The sequence below is a fragment of the Rousettus aegyptiacus genome, unplaced genomic scaffold (genome assembly GCF_014176215.1).
Source record: "Rousettus aegyptiacus isolate mRouAeg1 unplaced genomic scaffold, mRouAeg1.p scaffold_m13_p_6, whole genome shotgun sequence".
In the NCBI taxonomy this organism is placed as follows: Eukaryota; Metazoa; Chordata; class Mammalia; order Chiroptera; family Pteropodidae; genus Rousettus; species Rousettus aegyptiacus.
In genome coordinates, this window is record NW_023416309.1 from 75,717,786 (window position 1) to 75,737,628 (window position 19,843).

The 19,843-nt window shown below is 47.2% G+C and overlaps 1 protein-coding gene across 1 annotated transcript; it reads left to right on the forward strand.

The window, feature by feature from the left end:
- The first annotated feature begins 66 nt into the window (after positions 1-66).
- Positions 67-7,714, forward strand: FBXO39 (F-box protein 39). The gene is made up of 4 exons (XM_016138783.2): positions 67-1,028; positions 3,918-5,023; positions 5,961-6,137; positions 6,459-7,714. Exons 2-4 carry the CDS (start codon positions 3,998-4,000, stop codon positions 6,585-6,587), a joined length of 1,332 nt encoding a protein of 443 aa, XP_015994269.1. The 5' UTR covers positions 67-1,028; positions 3,918-3,997; the 3' UTR covers positions 6,588-7,714.
- The last annotated feature ends 12,129 nt before the right edge of the window (positions 7,715-19,843 follow it).

Below are 19,843 nucleotides of genomic sequence, written 5' to 3' on the forward strand. Positions count from 1 at the left end.
GGATGGCAGCAGCTAGGACAGCAGGGTGAGGCAGTGCTCAAGGAAAGAGGAGGAAAAAAAGGAAGAAGGGGAGGGAAGGAGAGAAGTGAGGCTGGGTGACAGGCAAAGGCTGCACAAATGTCGCTGGTGTGGGTGTTCTCTAGTTTGTCCATCCACACCCCTGATGATGATAAGTCTCTATTAAACCTTGTCCCAAGCCTCCCATAGACCCCTCCTAGCTCACTGGTCAAGCCCAAAGGAATGCCTTTGATGGCTGTTGGGAGAGCAGCCTGGAGAAGCCTAAAGATGCAACCTGCAAACAATACACCCCTACCTGTCTGCCTGGCTTTTAGGGGTACCCTTTAGGGCACAAGCCCCTGCCAGGGATGGAAGGGCCAAGGAAAGTGGGTGAATTAGGTGCTCTCTATCCTCCCCCAACTGGAAGGATGGGTCGCTTCTCAAGCTTTGTCACGTTGGGTGAATCAGGTTTGCTTGGGGGCCCTGTCCAAGGGGAGAGTGGAAGCCAGGGCAGAGCACATGACAGTGGATTCTGTTGGGGCAAGCTGGGTCTTTCCGGATGCAACAGGACCCTGGGGCTGGGTCAGGACAGGAAAGGCAGCGCACTGATTGGGCCTAAGCCCCAAGTTCAGGGCAGAACCTCTCCCTTGCACTAAGAGCGAAGGGCAGGAGACATGCCTATTCTCATCTGCGGAGACCGAGCGAGCGTCCTGCCTCCCAGCCCCTGGCCGGGCGCTTTCCTGGACTGCTTGCGCTGACACCACTCTGACCCTCTACAGGCACTCTCTACTGACCTGGCAACCCCAGGTTTGGGCCCCTAAGCCCAGTGGGGATGAACAGAGCCCCTCAGGTGGCAGCGCGTCACAAAGGCAGCCCGCGGCTTAGCATTTAGCCTCTGCGAGGGTAGGACGCAGCCCCAGGAGGTCACGGAGTCGGCTTCGGAGCAGAGACGGCGCAGACGGAGCAGGCAGGCGCGCTCGCGGTCCCTGCAGCCCTAGCACCCGGCAGCCAGAGCGGGGTGCTGCGTGCAGGTAAGCTCGGCCGGGGAATGCGCCGGGAGCGGCGCAGGTGAGCGGTCCTTCTCCATGAAGCTTCCCCGAGGTGGAAGGAAATCCTTAGGTCTCCTTCCCGGGTGGGCAGTTCTGATAAGGTAGACCAAGACTAGATTTGAGTTCTTAAAAGTGGGTTCAAATTCACATCCCTACTACTACTCTATCTCATTGGGAGACAGTCTTAACCATCTGACAGCTCTGTTTCCACATTGGTAAAATGGGTGCATTCATACCTTCGGTACAGGGAGGTTGTCAAAGTGCCTTGGCACCAACTTACCGACGGCAGCAAGCACTCATATAGCATTTACTATGTGCCAGGCACTGTTCTGGCGCTTTCCATATCTTAGCTCATTTAATCCTCCTGACACTCGGAGAAAGGTGCCGTTAATACCCCTATTTACATATGTGGAGACTGAGGTATAAAGAAATTAATCAGCCTAAGGTCACGCATAGCAATGGACAGAACCAGGATCCAAGCCACTAAGGATCCAAGCTAAGCTGCCTCTCACTGGTGAGGTCTTCGGGGGAGGGGAGGGTGTTCCCAGAATTTACAGATGACTTTTGGACCCCTTGCAACAGCCTTTCCAGCATAGCACATATGTTCTTTTGAACACACCCTATGGCCTGAAGTGTCTGATAATTTTTCTGACCAGTGACTTTGTTAGGGAGAAAGGTTTCTTTAGCTTTCTAATTGGTTTTGCTTTTCTTGAGTACCCTTTAGGCGCCTTACTTCCTGTTAAGAGCTGTGGAAGCCCCTAGCCTCAGGCAGTCTATATGTGACAACCTATTTCTTCATTTGTGAAACTTTAATGTACCAACTCAAAAAAAGAATGAAGCTGGTCCCTAGGAATGTGTGGATCCCGTAGAAAGAAAGGTTTGGATGCAGATCATAGTAAAGGATCGACAGTGACATGAGGGAAAAGAGAGGACCAGGCTGAATACTGATGGAGGCAGCAACTCTGAGAAGCCACTGGAGCTTTGTGTCCTGGGTGGGGGCAAGCTGCTGCCAAATCCCATGTGGAAGACTGTCTGACCTGGAGATGGGAGGGCCATCTGGAGGCAGGGGCCCAATTGTTTTGCAGGCGATGATGGGGTAGTGAGGACAAAAGCACAGAAGGTCCCAAAGCCCTCCACAGGAGTTTGCATGATGACGCCCATTGCCATTGTGGTGGTGGTGGTGGTGGTGGTGGTGGTGGTGGGAGCTGGAGCTGGCTGGGAGCCATCACAGGGAGAGTGGATAGGAGATAGGCCGGGACACTCACCATGATGATCCATTTAGAAAATGAACACAGTGGGTGAGATCTGTATAGAGCGAAATGAATGATGCTTACAAATATTAAATATACAATGGGTGAGCACATACACAAACAAAAATACACTGGAATCATTGACTATGGTGGGGCAATGAAGTCAGACAAAGAGTTAAAACGGAATGAACGAATAAATAAATCCAAAGAGAAGTCTTGCACAGACAAATGTCTGTCCTGAATTGATTAACTTGTCTCTCAGCACCTGAGGCCTATCACCTAAGAAGGTAAGAAAAAAGTAGCGGAGAAAGAGTCAGAAAGCCCAGGTTCTAGTCCGGGCCCTGTTACTAATTTGTTATGTAGTGTCAGCCAAGCCCCCCTTCACCTCTCTGGGCCTCAGTTTCCATTTATAAAGAAAGCAATTGTCAGATTTTTTTCTGGCTTCGAGTTTTTATGAGCCATGATCAATAATCTTGGGACACTTGGTAAAGCAGCCAATAAAAGCCTTAAGAGTGGTAGGGCTTGAACCTTGAAGAATGGGACATTTGGGAGAGGTGAAGAAGACGAGGAGAGTTTTCTGGCAGGAGAAACATTAAAAGCAAAAAGTCATGAAAATTTCAGCACATGGCAATACAAAATCTGAGGGCTCAGTCTATCAGGCAGGCCTCAGCATCCCCAGTTACAAATCACGTCCTGCAAAGAACTCACAACCAATCCTATTCCCATTATGGTGCCGCCCTAGTCCCAGGTTTGAGCCTGGACTCCACTCTGGACCATCCTTCCTCCAGTCCCTGGAAAGTACTTCCTACACTTCAGTGCTGACCACATCACTTCCAGACATGTGACCCTTCAACCTTCTCTGACCCCCTGTGACCTCAGCTGAGGTTCTCCACCCTATTCTGCTGCTATGCCTTTTGAATGTCAACACAACAGCAGCAATGTAGTTCAACACAGTGATTCTCATCCAGAGAAGAGGGCTGGCCATGTCAGGATTCCAAAGTCTTGGGGAATCCCAAGGGAACAGTGGAAATCCCTGGCCTCTGGGACATGACCTTTATCACATCATTCAGGGCCCCTGGGTCTAGCACCTCCCATCCCATCATGCCCTTCCTTTTACAAATTAAGCTCCAAACAATCTGTAGTTCCCTGAATGTGAACACATCACTGTACATTCACAGTTTTGTGGCTTTGCAAAGATTGTTCCCACTGGCTGGAATGTATCAGTTCCCCCACCCCCACCACTAGGCCAACCTGGTATGCCTTGCAAATCCTACTCACTCTGCAAAACTCAACTCTGACATCATCTTCTCTGAGCAGTCTTCTCCACTTCTTCCTTACCCAGACAGACTGAGTCAACGCTAGTTTGTGCTACCCTGCACCATGAATACACCTGAACCTTTTCACTTCTCCCACCCTATTGTAATTGAGTGCTGGTCTGTGTCCCTGATAGACCCCTAATGGACTTGTGACTCCTTGCAGGTGTCGACTATAAGGTGAATTTATTATTGCCCCACCTGCACCAGGACAGTGCCTATTATACATGGACCCACAGTGCAAATTTGTTCAATTAAGTTTAATTTCTGTTTGGCAGGTAATGGCTCTTCCTTTTTACTCCCCACAGAAAAAGAGTGATTACTTTTCTTTCCTCATTTTTGGAAGCCCTGCCTATCACATAGCTGCACTGGACATCCTGGTTCCTTGATGGATGAAGAAAGCCAATTGATCGAGCCCCAAGACCAGAGCTGCTGGGCCACTCTGCCCGATGTGTGCCTGCGTCGTGTTTTCTGGTGGCTGGGAGACAGGGACAGGTCCAGGGCAGCCCTCGTCTGCAGAAAGTGGAACCAGATGATGTATTCGGCTGACCTCTGGCGATACAGGACCATCACGTTCAGTGGGAGACCATCCAGGGTACATGCGTCTGAATTCGAGTCAGCTCTTTGGTATGTTAAGAAATTTGGTCGTTATCTGGAGTACCTGGAGATCAAATTCATGAATCCTTACAATGCTCTCTTGACCAAGAAGTTCCAGGTCACCATGCGAGGCCTTCTCTCATGTCTCGGCAAGAGTAACAGCCGTCTGAAGTCTCTTTCCATTCAGCACCTGGAGCTGGATCGCCTGGTCTGGAGGCACAGCATCAAGAGCTCATTCATCAAAAGCTTGACCTTCTTCTTAAAGAAAATGGGCAAACACCTGGATTATCTCAACCTAAAAGGGGCCAGGGTGACCGTGGAGCAAGGTTGTCATGTTCTAAACTCTCTGAGCTACTTAAGAAATGAGAGTATGGCATCAGAGCTCAACATCGAGGACTTCTTCAGCCACCACCTCGCCGTGTACAGCAGCTCTGAGTTCAACAAGACCATGTCCACGTTCCGCAACCTTGTGTCCCTGACCCTCAACTACAACTGCATCTCTGATGAGCTGCTTGAGGACTTGTGTGAGAATAATTCCAGTACCCTCCGGACCATAAATATCAAATGCCACGTTCATGACCCCCATGGGCAGGTCATCTGGGGTATGTCTTGGGCCAAGCTGGCCAGGCACACCACCAACTTGAAGGTGAACTTCTTCTTTGAGCGGGTCATGAAGTACGAGCGCTTGGTCCGGATCCTCTTGCAGGAGATCCCAATCAGGAGCATCAGTCTGAGAAGCTGCTATTTCAGTGACCCAGACTGGTCCATGCGGCCCACTCTGCTGGATCTCCTGCCCACCTTCCGGCACACTCTGCAGGTAGGTATGACCTAAGTGTGGGAGGCTTTCAAGGAGTGACTGTCACCCAGGTTCCTGGCTTACCCAGTGGAGAGGCCACTGCTGCCTACTCTTGGCTGGGTTTGCATGCACTCAATCTCAAATTGAGGTTCTGGGAAATGTGACCAAATTAAGCCTCCACTGGTTCCCAAGAACACAGCAGACAACAAATTTGCTGCTTATTTCCTACATATGGAACACAAGGAATTTTCTACTTCGGCTGTCAACCAAGGAAAACCTCTATATCCCCCTGGCTAGGTAGGAAGGGGCTACAGGTGAGTAGCAGGTCTGCAGCCCCTTCCTACCTTTCGCTAGGTTGCAGCAAGCAAGAAACAATGAAACTTCAAACCAAACAAAAAGCCAAATTTGCCCCAAGTCACTGAAGGACTCAGAGGTGTGGGCTGTTGTATAATCTGGCGGCTCCCCATCTACAAAATCAGAGTCACTTTGTCCCTTCTAAGGACCTCACAGAAGGTTGTGACAATTGACATTAATAGGTGTAATGTCACTACTAATGGTGACTGACTATGGTGTGTTCAGAGCTCATCCGATACTGAGATAGCCCTGAAATGGCAGGCAGACAGCACTGTTATTCTTTCATGCTACAGAACTTGGGGTTCGGTGGCCTGCCCATAGTCGCCCGACCAGTCCACTGCAAGGCTGGGACCAGCACTGTGGTGTCTGGACAACAAGTACATTGTCTCCAAACTCCAAGTCTCACAGACTCAGATAAGATCATCTTCATCCCCAGATCTCTCCCTTTGTGACCTATATGTCCATGGCCGCATGTCTCTTATCTAAAGCCCTCGGATGGCCATGCCTATGAGACTCAAAGCCAGGTCATGGAAATATTCTAGAATGATCCAGTTAGTCTCAGCATCTCTGCCCACATACGTCTTCCCCTCTGGTGCTTTTCCAGAAATTAACTTTTGAGTTCAACAACAACCATGAGTCCCTCGACGAAGAGCTGCACCTCCTTATCTTATCCTGCAGGAAGTTGTTTTACTTCAAAATCTGGGCTTTCCTCGATGTTAACTTTGTGGAGCGGATCCTGAAGAGTCAGGAGGAAGGGCAGTGTGCCCTGCGCACGCTCAAGGTAAGAGCCACCTGAGGTGGTCGCACAGGGATAGAACAGGGGCATCCAGGCCCTGGGCTCAGGGGACCAGCCAAGGTGCTTCTGCTCTGGGGCAAAAGTCAGCAATGAGGCAGGGAATGGAGGCAGTCATCTTATCTGAGTCCGCCGACTGGAAATTGACATTTTCATAGACAGGAACCTGGAGTTTCTGCCTTAGTTGCTGGGTTTGGGTTTGTCCTGATTCTGGCAACAATTGTACATATACATCATTCACATTGTTTTCAGTACCTGAGCGATGCAGTCACAGTGTATGCATGAGGGTGTGTTTCTCTGTTGGCACAGGTGAGAATTTATACAAACAGATATGAGACGAATGAAGAGGACAGGACACTGAGGGAAATTTACCGGAAGTTCAGAAAGCTGATCAACTCAGAGCTTAACTATTTTGTCATCGCCTACCCCATGATGTAATGAGCGCTCTCCAGAGGAAGAAGCTAGGAGCACTTTGAAGTTGAAAACCTGGTTCTCACAGAAGGACACTTGGGGCATCCCCTACCCCCACTCCTTTTTCTTCTCTCTCTCCTTTTTTGCCACTTCCGCACCAATATTCACGCCCCAGCAAAAGCTGAGACTGCTGGTGATGTGAAGGCCTCAGGAGACTTTAAAGTGCTATATTTACCAACTATCCAGGGATGATTTCTTGTTTTGTCATTTGGTTTTGATTTTTGACAACCTCACTTGGCCACAGAGCTAAAAGCTCAGAGCCACTCAGAGCAGTTTCTTGCCCTGCTAACCTGTGCACCTGAAAAGGTATAACTAACCAGAGCAAATAGAACTCTGACATTATCTGTTCAGAAATGTTTTTTATCTTGGCTGGCCTTCCCGTCAGAGAGCCTCCTGACACTGATATTGGCCGGGTCTGATTTCAGATGAATGGAAACCTACCAGCATGTCCTCCAGCAAAGCAGGGAAGTCTCACTTCTTAGAAGGAGCCTGTTCAGAGCCAGAATTCCCTGCTATGGAAGGACCTCAGCCCCTATTTTATCAGTGTTGTGGACTCAGTTCTCCAGCACCTGCTTTTCTTGTGACTCCTTCTTGCTCCCATCTAGGCGGCATGGCGCCCAGTCCTCAGGTGTGGGGCAGAACAGAAAGTAGCCATTACACTCACATTTATGAAGCATTTGTGATGTCGTGGGGAAATGTTCTTAATGTGATGTTAAGTGAAAAAAAAAATCAGGACACAAAATTGTATATTTAGTGGGATGTCAATCACGTAAAACACATAAAGGGTTTTTTTTTTAAAGCATAGATGAGATACACCAAATATGTTAACAGTTATCTCTGGGCAGTGAAATTATGGGTGGTTTTAATTTTCCTTTTTGTGCTTTCCCTTCTCAAATTTTCTACAATGATCATATGTTATTTTTATAATCAGGGAAATCTAGCGTGTTTGAAATTGGGGGTAATTATAAATTCCTAAGCCCATGCCATAGAGATGTATTGCTTCCAGTCTTTTGAGATTTTTGTGCATATAGTTGCATATAGGGTTTTTTCAACAGATTTAAGTTAATAAAACCTCAGAATGCTTTTGACAAGTGTCTCATTTCAGATCTTGCCTTGTCTTTTATATGTTGCGTCATTAGGTATGCTCAGGTTTTAGGCCTTTGTTAAAGCTCATATATATCCAGCGTGGATAAATTTCAACATTATACACTTCAGCCCTTCCACATTCTGTCTCACCTGAACATCGCTGCAGTGCTGTTGGGTAAATATTGTTCCTGTTTCACTAACTTTCAGAAAAGATGGACACTGGTGAAGAGACTAGGACCCCACCTGTGGGGGGCTCCTGGGTCTGATGGGAGAAGACACTCTAGAGTGCTGTAGCACGCTGAAACCAGAAAGGCCTTTGGGGGCCTCATAGTTTCCTGTGGACCAAAGAGGAGGCAACTTGCTTGATGTGAGAAGGGAGCGTCAGCTGGGAGACCAATTGATTGACGGCGTAATGATTTATTTATAGTGTAGACCAGTTGTGGTTAGTTTCCTTTCATCCTCAACCACAGGATCTAAGTGTAGAGGATCTTTTATGGAAACCATGTTCACAAAAATGTCATTTATGTGAACACGTTTTCATAAAAGAGTCAATTTGTTTTACAGTTTCGCAAATCTCTTTCATGTCTGGCCTGATAGTAGACAGCTGGGTTCTCGTCACTGCTTCAGACTATGAAACCTCTGGGAAATTCCAGAGAGGATGAGTGAAAAAAGTATATAACATCTGGGTATTGATGTTAAAATCATTTTGACCCTGTGGAGCTTTTGAAAAAAGGTCTGAAGGACCTTCAGTGACTGCTCTAAGCACACAAAGAACTACTGCACAGAATTCCAGTTCCCCAAGGAATGGAGACAGGCCCAAGACCCAGAGAGTGTTCATGGGAAAATGCAGGGCACGTGAGGTTTCCAAACTCATAGATTTTTAAACAAGCATTCGCTTTTAAATACTGCATTCACAAGCTCAGTGGTAGATGGAGACAGCCGACAGAATGGTGACCTGCGTGACAGCTTCTTGTCCATGCCTGTCCTCCTCCAACCCACAGCAGCAGGCTAGGATGGCTGTTCCCCACATGACCACTGAAAGTCCACATAGATCACCCAGTTCTTGGGACAAAAATGGCATAGGAGACCTGCAGCACATCCTCGTCTGTATTTGTGAGTGGGAAATGTGTTCTAAATCCCTGGTGCTGCCTCTTAGTTGTTGATGGAGCTGATGAAGCCCTAGGACAAAGTGACGGGGGCCCAGCTCCTCTGAATTTCCTAGTGTATAAGGAAAGCAAGGCTGTGACTGTAAACCCTTACTCACAGACAAACAATGTTTTGAAGAGGCTCTCAGGGATGGAGCTCTGACTCTCTGGGCTGGAAGTGTCCTGAGACCTGGCTAAAGGGAAAGCCTCAGGCTGCTCCCTTCGCCCACTAGTGACCTTGGTCCGCTCAGGCCACTAATTTGCATGACCCTGAATCAGTTCTTTACCCTGCTTAGGCCTTAGTTTCTGCTATTTGTAAAATGGGTAAAGCCGAACACCATTTTGTCAAGGTTCACGAGACACAAATATGCTGGGATGAGGTTCTGGAGCTGTTGTGGGGATTAAGCGACACTGAACCCACATGAGAATGGCCTCGTTTCCCAGCCCCAGCACACCTGGGCTTCCAAGACGGGCTGCCTGGGTTCGAGTCCTAACCTGCCACTTGCCTGCCATGTGTGCTTGGGTATTTAACCCCCCTGAGTGTTAGCTCCTCTGTGTAAACAGAGAAACAATAGCATTGAAAGTGAGCATTAAACCCAGCCCAATCATATATCCATTATCTTAAATGACTATGCATTGCCTACCACACAGCAAGATGATTTTGGAGTCAATTATACTGCAGTTCCATTAAGCGCAGGAGCATTCAGGAGAATCAATGAAAATTTCTGTTTTACTATGTTTGGCTTAGAAGTGCTGCTGTGTATGATGGAACCAAGTATTTCTAGTAAAATAGGAACCAAGCATTTCTAGCAAAATAGTTATAAATACATCTTTATGATGTTTTTAGGATGACAGATGTATAGTTTCAGGGGAAAAAAATCACCGACTATAACTTGAAAAAAGCAATTTTTAATAAACACAAAATACCCTTCTTTCATTGGTGGATATTTATCCCTTTGTACATTTTACTCAAAAAGCTATTCTAGAGAGAGACCTACAGAAATTTTAATTTGCAATTTGAAGCCACAGATTATTAATTCATTGGCTGAATATCACATATGGGGAGAAATTTGCATGGCTTCCCTGGGTAGTGCTTAGAAAATTAATCTGATTACTATTTCTCTACATTTGCAAAATCGCAGATTAAAAATAAAAATCTAGACACATACTCACCCACGTGTAAAATTTTAAATGCTCAAATGGAATGTAAGCCCCTTTAGAGCACACATTTTTGCTCTTATTGTATATCCCCAGTGCTTAGAACTCTGCCAGGCAGAGAGGAGGCACTCAATCTTTGTTGAATGATTTAAAATAGAACCTTGTTGAGGTGATTCAACCTTTGTTTACAGTGAACAACTGTTTCAAAGTAATATGTTTTACTTGTTTTGACCTATCTTACTGTCATAGACAAATATGTCTTTTTTTAAGCAATTAGTAAGAGCACGTCCATGACACTAATAAAACCGTACAATTAATCCAGCCGACCTATCATGTACTTTTAGACCACAGCTGGCAATATAAGGCCTTTTCAGCAGGAAGAAACCTTACAAACCACCTCACCAGCCCTTCTCACTACCACTCCCTAAGTCTCTTCTTCACAGATAAAGAAAATGAAGCCTAGGGAAGGGAGGGGGTTCAACTACCATTCCCAGATGAGCTACCAGCAAAACTGGGAACGAAAGCATGTCTAACCCCAAGGCCTTGGTGTTTTGTCAGCCAAAGACATTCCTAAGGAATTTATGCAATCCTCTTCCCTCCAATTTGTCCCTAGGGGGACCCTTCTAAGTCACAGTCTAACCTTGTCACTCACCTATATAATTTATGACTTGCCTGTGACTGAAGAATAAGACAACCTTAGAGAAATACTGGTTCAAGAAGGACTGACAAAGATGTCCACTGAAGGAACACTGATAATAGCAGAAAATTATAATCAGCTATGAAGTCTACCAGCTTGGGAATGGGTGACATAAACCCCGGTAATTCTGTATCATGAAGCAATTTAAAGACCGAGGTATATCTTCATGTCTTGGTATGGACACCCTTCGAGGCATACTAAGTGAAAAAAGCAAGTTACAGGGCTCCCCTGGCAGGGGCTAGGGTCCAGACTGGATCCTCCAGCAAGGACAGGCTCCCAGAGCTGTCTAGAGGACCAGAGCCTCGGGCTACTGAGGCCCCACTGGCTCTGGGGCTAGTCCCACTCCTCCCCTCAGCCTCGACCACCACCTCCTGGCTGCTACAGCCCCGCCCTAGCCAAGACCAGTGCCAGGAAACTATCCTGGCAGGTAGGAGCTGGTATCAGCTGTCCACTTCCTTCAGGGGGCTGGACACTCACCCGCGGGAAGACCAGGGTTTCGTGGTGGTCCAGGAAACCCAGTGAAGAGCCAATTTCATTTGATGAGGTGGGAGATAGAAGGAACAGGGTGCAGGTGGGCTGGAGAGATCATTGACCCCCTGCTGGGCCCTGCCCTCTCCCCACCCCCAGACTCTGGCGAAAGGGAAAGCCTTGGGCCACTCCCTTCACCGACTTGAATATTTCAATGAATGGGCTAGAGGACCAGCTCTCCTGCTATCGCCTGGAAATCCCCTCAGGTGTTCCCAGCCACATACATGCCTTTTTCCAGAAGCTGGTTTGAACTTGACAGTGGTCTATAGAACATTACATGATTTGACCCCAGTCTACCCGCCAAGCTCAGCGTGTACTACTTTCTCCTTTCCTCCAGCCTCACTGGCTTTTTCTCTGTTCACTAAAAAGGTCAGGTGACAGTGTCTTCCTCGGTTACTTATATGACCACCGCCTTCTTGTCTACCTTCATCTCAGTTCAAGTGTCAGCTCATCAGAAAGGCCTTCTCTCACCACACAATCTAAAGTAGCCACCTGCTCTGTCACTCATTTCACATCACCCTATTACTGTCATAGCACTTACCAGTATCTGAAATGACTTCGTTGTGTACCGCCTGTCTCTGGATTGAGTGCCAAGAGGACATGGAGCTCTGTCTAATTCATCTTCTAATCTCAGTGCCTAGCAGAGTCCCTGCACTGTCAAGTGGAGCCCAGCAAGTATTTGTCATGTGAATGAGTAAATGAATGACCACATACATACACACCCTCCAGTGACACAGGCCTATGTGCAATAGATCTGAGTATACTTTTGTTGACTGGCTGAGGAATCGAATGGTTTCTGTGGAGGGGCTTATTGATGGAGGCACTGGGATCTGTATTAACTTCTCTACAGAGAATATAACCACCCAGCTAAAGCACAAGCAAATCCTGCCCAATAAAAGGGAGTTGAATTCCTGATGAGGTAGGTACTTCCAGAAGGATCTGATAAACTCACCTAGGACAAGATGTTAATTGTTGATAAATCTTGCATCTTAATCTTTATCAGCTAGACTTAGTTGATTAGGTTGAGAAAATCCATGGTATTTATCGTCAAATGGATTTTGATTCAAATCTTGACTCTCTACCTCTACCACTGCTCCATCCCTCAGCTGAATGTCTTTGGGCAACATGATTAAACTCCATCAGTCTTAATGTTCTTGCTGCTTAAAATGGGGTTATCTGCATTACAGGGTGTTTGTGAAAATTAAACATATCGAACTATCCCAAGGGCCTAATATCACCAATTCACATTCCTGTAATTATCTACATCATTTCTGTTTGCCTTAGTTAAAACTGTGGGATCCTCCAGACATGATCCTGGTCTCTATCTTTGGTGCTGAATACAGTGTTGAATGTCTAGTAAGTTCCCAATAAATGTTGACTGAAATTTTTTAAATTGTAGGATTTTCTGGCATATTATGAAGATATGTTTTAAGCCTGAATAGGTTGTTCTGCTTCCTCCTGAAATGGGGGTCCAATATCAGCTGAGATACAGTTAATAAAAATCTCTGTCATCACATCACAACAAACATTGTCCTAGCTAGCGGATAAAGATCATTTATATTTGTGTTAACTCCATGTTTGTAGGGACCATATAGTTTTTAATTTGATTAACACAGTCAGGACCAATGAATTTCAATCCAAGCTTTGTTATAAATTAGCTGTATGACATTGAACATATTTCTTACAGATTCAATGTCTTCTTCTCTAAAATGAGAATAATAATAGATTCTGTTTTATAAAGTTAAGGATATTAATTGAGATAAACCAAATAAAAATATTTAGTGTACCATCTGGCACACAGTAGGTGATTGATAAAAACTATTTCAGAACAGGGACATGATTTTAGAAAAGACCTGGCTAATTCCTCAAATAAAATCTCTCCAAATGTGCCTACACTGGCAGGGGGAAAGGACGTGTAAAAATAAAATTTTCGTTATCTAAGAATAAGATTTTATTTTACCTTAAAAGATAACTGGTTTGGGTGGGTCAGAGTGACACAGCAGGGTAGACTCAATTAGTAACTACAAAGGTTTTTGCAACAAAGTGGTAATGCCCTCTATACATGAGCTGAGAGCAGATTTCACTTATGAAACGGGCTGATGCCTAATAAGGTGTAGTTTATGAGCAAAGTTACAGAAAATCGTATTCTCGAGACCTTGACATTTCTGCATTTGTGTCTACATACTGAGAAATAGCACAATCACAATCAAAATATTTCCCATGAAGACAGCACAGACCCTGTGTTGAGAGTCTTACATACTTGCTCTCACAGATCTAAGCTTCATTAGTCTTATTACACTAAAGTTCAGGGAGGTTGAGTAACTTGTCCTGGATCACACCCCAGGCAGGTGATGCAGCTGATCTGAACCAAGTCTAACCACAGAGCCTATGATCTTAATTAACCACTGAGCCCGCGCCTCTCAGAGCTGCAGTCACAAGGAAGTGATTCCCCCGAAGTCTTCACAGTCCAATGCCACGTCCTTTGGGACAGGCCTCATCATCCTGTGAGGTTAGCACAAACTCTAAGGTCTGCTCTCTCAGCTTGGACTCTTCCAAGCCAGAGCAGAAGAGCACCAGAGACTTCCCAAGGGGAAGAGAGGACATGGGGAGTGCTGCATATATCGCTCAGCACCTGAGAGGTGATGCTCAGTATCTGGGTGGGCTGGTACACAGCCCAGATCGGCACAAAGCTGATGCTCCCGGCCTTAAAGAGGGTTTCTCCATCCCAGATTAGGAGCAGCCCTTGCCGACAGCAAAGAATCTCTTAAACCTCTTGGGAGTCAGGCCCAAATCCTGTACTGTCTCTGCCTTTGTGCCCCAAGGGAACATCAAAGATGAGAGGGGCTCTGGGCCATTTAGGCCAATCCTCTCACCTTACAGGTAGCCTTAAGAGGGGGAGGGACTTTCCTGACAGTGTCACAACTAGAATCCAGGTTTCCTGATCCCAGGCCACCAGTGCTCTGCCCAACACCAACTGGAAGTCCAATAAGTATTAGGGAACCGAATGTTAGGGCAGAGCATGGAAGCAGCTCCATATGTGGAAGGCACTGGGAAGGTGAGCCCTGCATTTAGACGGTAGGTGTTAGCAGAATGAATGGATGAACAAATGAATGGGCAGTTTCCCACAGCAAAGGTCTTCCTTTGACAATCACACAGATGTATTCCTGAGCTGCTGTGACTCAGCAGAAGGCAGCCAGCTATAAGCAGAACTCGCTTTGAAAAAAAAATAGTAGGTATATGGAAACGGTCTCGGTGAAAACTTTTAAAGAGGTATTTAATATGTAACCGTTAAAATAATTATAAAGATGATACAGCAACATGGAAAACCACTTGCAATGAACCTGCCTATATGCCATGAGTACATCTGCATAGAAATTATGCAGGTATGGGGTAGGGAGTATTAAAAATGTCTCATACTTATTGAACACTTGTTTCCCCGTGGGTCACGCTCTGTGTAAAGCCCTTCACATAGGTTATCTCACTCGGCCCCACAGTGACTCAGCCCCACTGTGAGGTAGGAACTATTGGAGAACGTGAACTCAGGTATGTCTGACTTCAGAACCTGCTTTCTTAGCCAATGATTTTGTTAAGAGTAGGCACATAGCCAGATATGAGCAGAAAAGAGAGAAACCCACAAGGGCACAAATGTGCTTGCCATGAGCCCTTATGGGCCCTTAGAGCTCAGAACCCACAGTATCCTGGCCCAGAAACACAGGTGTTCTTCCCCACAAGAACATATGTACAGGCTAAACCCCGTTTGTCCTTAACCTAACCCTAACCTCATTATATGACTATTATAATAAATTACCATTGTGGTTAACACTGCCTGATGGGTACACCACATCAATTCAGTAAGGACAAAAAAGGGTAAGAAAAGGGGCGTCTCCGAAGTTCCGAGAGACCACCCAGAAGCATGAATGTGCCACCCCCAGTAAAGTCAGTGAAGTCCCTGCCCCACAAGAAAAGCGGGGCAGCTCCCTCTCGTGCTTCTCCACTCTCCCATCTGAGAGTGAACTTTTGTTTTCGATAAACTTGAGCTGGCGCTTCCTCGTGTTATGGGTGGACAATTTTCCAGTAAACCAGCAATAAGGATTTACTTCTGATTCTGTTAACAGGGTATGGTAATCTGATCAAGGATTCCGTTAACCAGGGTAATCTGATTAAGGAGATGCTAATGGCCAACTGTTAACCAGGGTGTGGTGATCTGCTCAGGGATGTGCTGGTGGCTATTTAAACTGCCTCTTCTGGGAGCTCGGGGCTGATTCTCTAGTAGGGAGAGTCAGTCGCTGGCTGGCTAATAAAGGCTCACAATTCATCTCAATTGGCTCCGTGGGTCTTGGATTTGATCGCACCACAACATTTGGAGGCCCCAGCGAGATATCTCCAAAGGGGGAGATCTCCTAAGACTCACGACCCCGGCCACCTTGGGCAAGGACCTGCCTTGTCTAGGGGACGGCCGCTGAGAGACATTCCTCAGCCCCAGACACCAGGCAGACTCGCCCAGGAGGGCAGGCAGACAAAAGGTACAATTCTGTAACAATTGGGCCATCTGGAGCAGTTTCACCGGTGAGTCAGACTGCACTACAGGTATCCAGGTTTCTGGGTATCTGTTGGGGAACTAGTGGAAGGCTGGACGCAGCAATACTTCCCTAGTTTGGTCAAGGTCTGAGACATTAGACTTGACTTTTGGTTATTACAGGAATTCAGGTTTCTGAGTATCTATCTGTCTGTGAGCTCTAGGGTAAGTCTAAGTTTCGGCTTGGACTTGTCTGCCAGTAAGCCCTGGAGTTCGTCTAAGCCTCAGCTTAGACCTGTTCCTGTCTGTGGGCCCTAAGAACTAGTGGAAGGCTGGACGCAGCACAACTTCCCTAGTACAGTCAGGTCTGAGACATCAGATCCTGACCCAGCACCTGCCTGATATGCTAGCGTTTTGTGTTACTTGTAGTCTGTTTTGTCTGTCTGTATTGTGTCTGTCTGTCCGAAATGGTCAAAATGCACTGTTATCTTCTTATTGCCTTGGCTTTCATAAGCGTACTCCATATATCAATGTGTGGTATTTTAATTCTTTCCTTAGATCTGGCCTCCATGGCCCCATCCAATTGGACGCTAGGTCAGAAGCTGATCCTAGCCCTGGCTTATTTGGCTTTTGTGGGGATCTTGCCTGTTTTTATTTTTAACATGAGTCAAGCTTCTTCCTCGAATCGTCCTACCCTCCTTCAGTGCCTCCTTAACCATTTTAAGGATTTCAGGAGACGAGCCCAGGTGTACGGAGCCTGTGTCACTCCCTTTGACCTTCAGAGGTTCTGCCAGTTAGATTGGCCCACATTTGGAACAGGGTGGCCACCAGAGGGGTCACTCGACCTGCAAACAGCCTTTCAGGTGCGGAATATTATCTGTGGAAATTCTGGCCACCCTGATCAGGCTCCATATATCGATGTGTGGATCGATATTGTTTCTGATGCCCCCAAGTATTTGAAGGACCGCCGCAGCGGAAAAGAATCAAAGACGACTCCCAAGTCTGTCCTTCTCTCTACACCAAAGGAGCAAAAAGAGAAACCGTCTGGATAAAGACCTAACCCTCTTTATCCTGTCTTACAAGCACCCCCTGAGGACCCTGAGATCACTAATCCTCCCCCTTATTCCCCTTATGACCCGGTCCTATCTCCATCTAACAGGGAGGCAGAACCCCTCCTGAGTGCTCCCCACACCCTTTGTGGGGGTTGTGTACCAACCCCCACAATACTCTGATACTGTCCCTGACTTATCGAACTGGACAGCAGTCCTGGCCCCACTCCTGCAATTGGCTCCCCCGGTTGCGGGAGAAACTCAGAGGCCATTCATGGTCTGTGTCCCGTTCTCCACCAGTGATCTGTACAACTGGGAACACCAGGACCCCTCATTCTCAGAGAAACCCCAAGGATTAACCTCTCTCCGAGAGACTATTTTCTTTACCCACCAGCTGACCTGGGAAGACTATTGGCAACTCCTCCAGGTCCTGTTTACCTCAGAGGAGTGCGAGCGGATCCAGAGGGAGGCTGCAAAGGCGGTATTAGAGCCCAATGGGCAGCTTTCCACCGACCCAACCCGCATTCAACATGTTCTCCAGAACACCCGTTCGCCTTGAGACCCCAACACTGACCAAGGTAGGGAGGCTCTCCAACAGTATCTCCAGCTTCTGCACCAGGGCCTCCGGTCTGCCAGCCGATGACCCACTAACTTATCTAAGGTAAGCGAGGTCATCCAAACTAAGGATGAGTCGCCGGTGGCATTCCTGGAATGACTCTTAGAGTCGTACCGGTTATATACCCCTATTGACCCGGAGGACTCTAATAATAGGAGGGCTGTGAATTTAGCCTTTGTCGGTCAGTCGGCCCCAGATATTAGAAAGAAATTGCAGAGGATGGACGGATTTGAAGGAAAGAACCTATCTGAGCCGGTCGAGATAGCACAACGAGTATTTAACAATAGAGACGAGGTAGATATAGCGCAGACTAAGAGGATGACCAAGGTCCTGCTTGCAACCATGCAAGAAGCATAGCCAAAGGGACCGCCAGGAAAAGGCGGAGGCTGAGAACAGGCACCCAGGGCGAACAATAGACCCAGAAGAGTCGAGTTAGAAAAGGACCAGTGCGCATATTGCAAGAAAAAGGGACATTGGAAGAATGAGTGCCCTGAAAAAGGACGAGCCCCCCAAAAGAAGGCCCCCATCGTCCTTTTCGAGGACGCAGAATGAGGAGGTCAGGGCTCTTACATTATGAGCCCCCAGGAGCCCAGGATAACTTTAAAGGGGTCCTGACACAGACCCTACAGCCCTGGAAGCGACCAGTTGCATACCTCTCCAAAGGATTGGACTATGTGGCAGCAGGATGGCCCAACTGTTTGAGGGAAATCGCTGCCACTGCAATCCTCTCTAAGGAAGCCCTAAAGTTGACACTAGGGCAGACCCTCCAGATTATCACCCCACACGCAGTTTAGTCAATGCTTCGCAGCCCACTGGACCGGTGGATTTCCAACACTCGAATCACCCAGTATCAGGTCATGCTTCTCAACCCACCTCACATACAATTCCTGAAAACTACCACACTCAACCCAGCTACCCTACTGCCCGAGGATGCCAACCCTTCCATGACTGCCTTGAGGTCCTAGAGAACGTCACCTGCACCAGACCAGACCAGACAGACAGCCCTTGGCCAAATCCAGACACTACTCTATTTACAGATGAGAGTAGCTTGGTCTCAGAAGGAGTCAGGTTTACCAGAGCACTCACTTGGGAGGAACCAAGTTAACTGAACTGTTAAAAAGAGACTATTACATTCCGGGGCTGCAACAAATGGCCAAGCAGATATCAGCCCGGTGCCACATCTGTGCACAAGTGAATCCAGAGCCCTTCAAGGAAATATAACAAGGGATGAGACTTCGTGGACAAGCACCAAGGGAACACTGGGAGTCGGATTTCACTGAGGTCAGCCCGGGAAACTTCAGATTCAAGTACTTGCTCGTGTTCATAGACACCAACTCAGGATGGACTGAAGCCTTCCCTACAAAGCAGGAGACCACTCAGGTAGTAGCAAAGAAATTAGTCTCAGAAATAGTGCCTCAATATGGTCTGCCCATAACACTGGGGTCCAACAATGGCCCAGCGTTCATCGCCCAGACCAGCCAATCTCTAGCAAAGGCGTTAGGGATCAATTGGATGGGCCTCAGAGTTCAGGACAGATAGAAAGGATGAATAGGACCTTGAAGGAAATCTTATCTAAGTTCAAGCTGGAAACTGGCGAAAACTGAGTGAGTCTCCTCCCCTTTGCCCTTTTAAGAGCATGGTGCACACCCTATTGTAAGGGCTTTGCACCTTATGAAGACCCCACCTCTCCTCCCCAAATTAGGGGAGGAAAAGCTAACAGAAATTCATAATTTTTCACTGCTTAAAGCTTTGCAAGTTCTCTCTCACATGACAGGAGACCCACCAACTGGTCTCTGCTACCAGACAGCTGCTCAGCATCCAATCCAGCCACACAACCATGCTCCGGGCGATTGGATCTGGGTGAGAAAGGTACAGCCTGCTTCTCTTGAGCTCCGCTGGGATGGACCTTTTCCTGTCATCCTCACAACACCCACAGCGGCCAAGATAGCTGGACGCCGTCATTGGATTCACCGTACCAGAATCAAGGCTGTGCATCCGCCACAGACATTAGCCCACAGTCCACAGAACAATGGACTCTGCGTTGGACAGAGGACCCACTAAAATAAGATTGTCAAGGGTCCAGTCTGGACGATCTTGATTCTCTCCATCCTAAAGTAAGGGGGGTCTTTGTATGGCTTTAGGTGAGGTCTGACAGAGTAGGAGAGGATTAGACCTAGTGTTCAATGATTTGAATTCCCCTAGAAAACCAGTGGGGAATGTTATGGGTGGACAATTTTCCAGTAAGCCAGCATTAAAGATTTACTTCTGATTCCGTTAACCAGGGTGTGGTAATCTGATCAAGGATGCTGTTAACCAGGGTCATCTGATCAAGGACATGCTAACGGCCAACTGTTAACCAGGGTGTGGTGATCTGTCTGCTCAGGGATGTGCTGGTGGCTATATAAACTGCCTCTTCTGGGTGCTCGGG

What these genes read in the sequence shown, in the direction of transcription:
- FBXO39 (XM_016138783.2), top strand. Translation starts at nt 3,998, where the DNA reads ATGGATGAAGAAAGCCAATTGATCGAGCCCCAAGACCAGAGCTGCTGG. An exon ending in CCTTCCGGCACACTCTGCAG is followed by an intron (nt 5,024 to 5,960) that starts GTAGGTATGACC and finishes GTGCTTTTCCAG; the next exon opens with AAATTAACTTTTGAGTTCAA. An exon ending in GTGCCCTGCGCACGCTCAAG is followed by an intron (nt 6,138 to 6,458) that starts GTAAGAGCCACC and finishes CTGTTGGCACAG; the next exon opens with GTGAGAATTTATACAAACAG.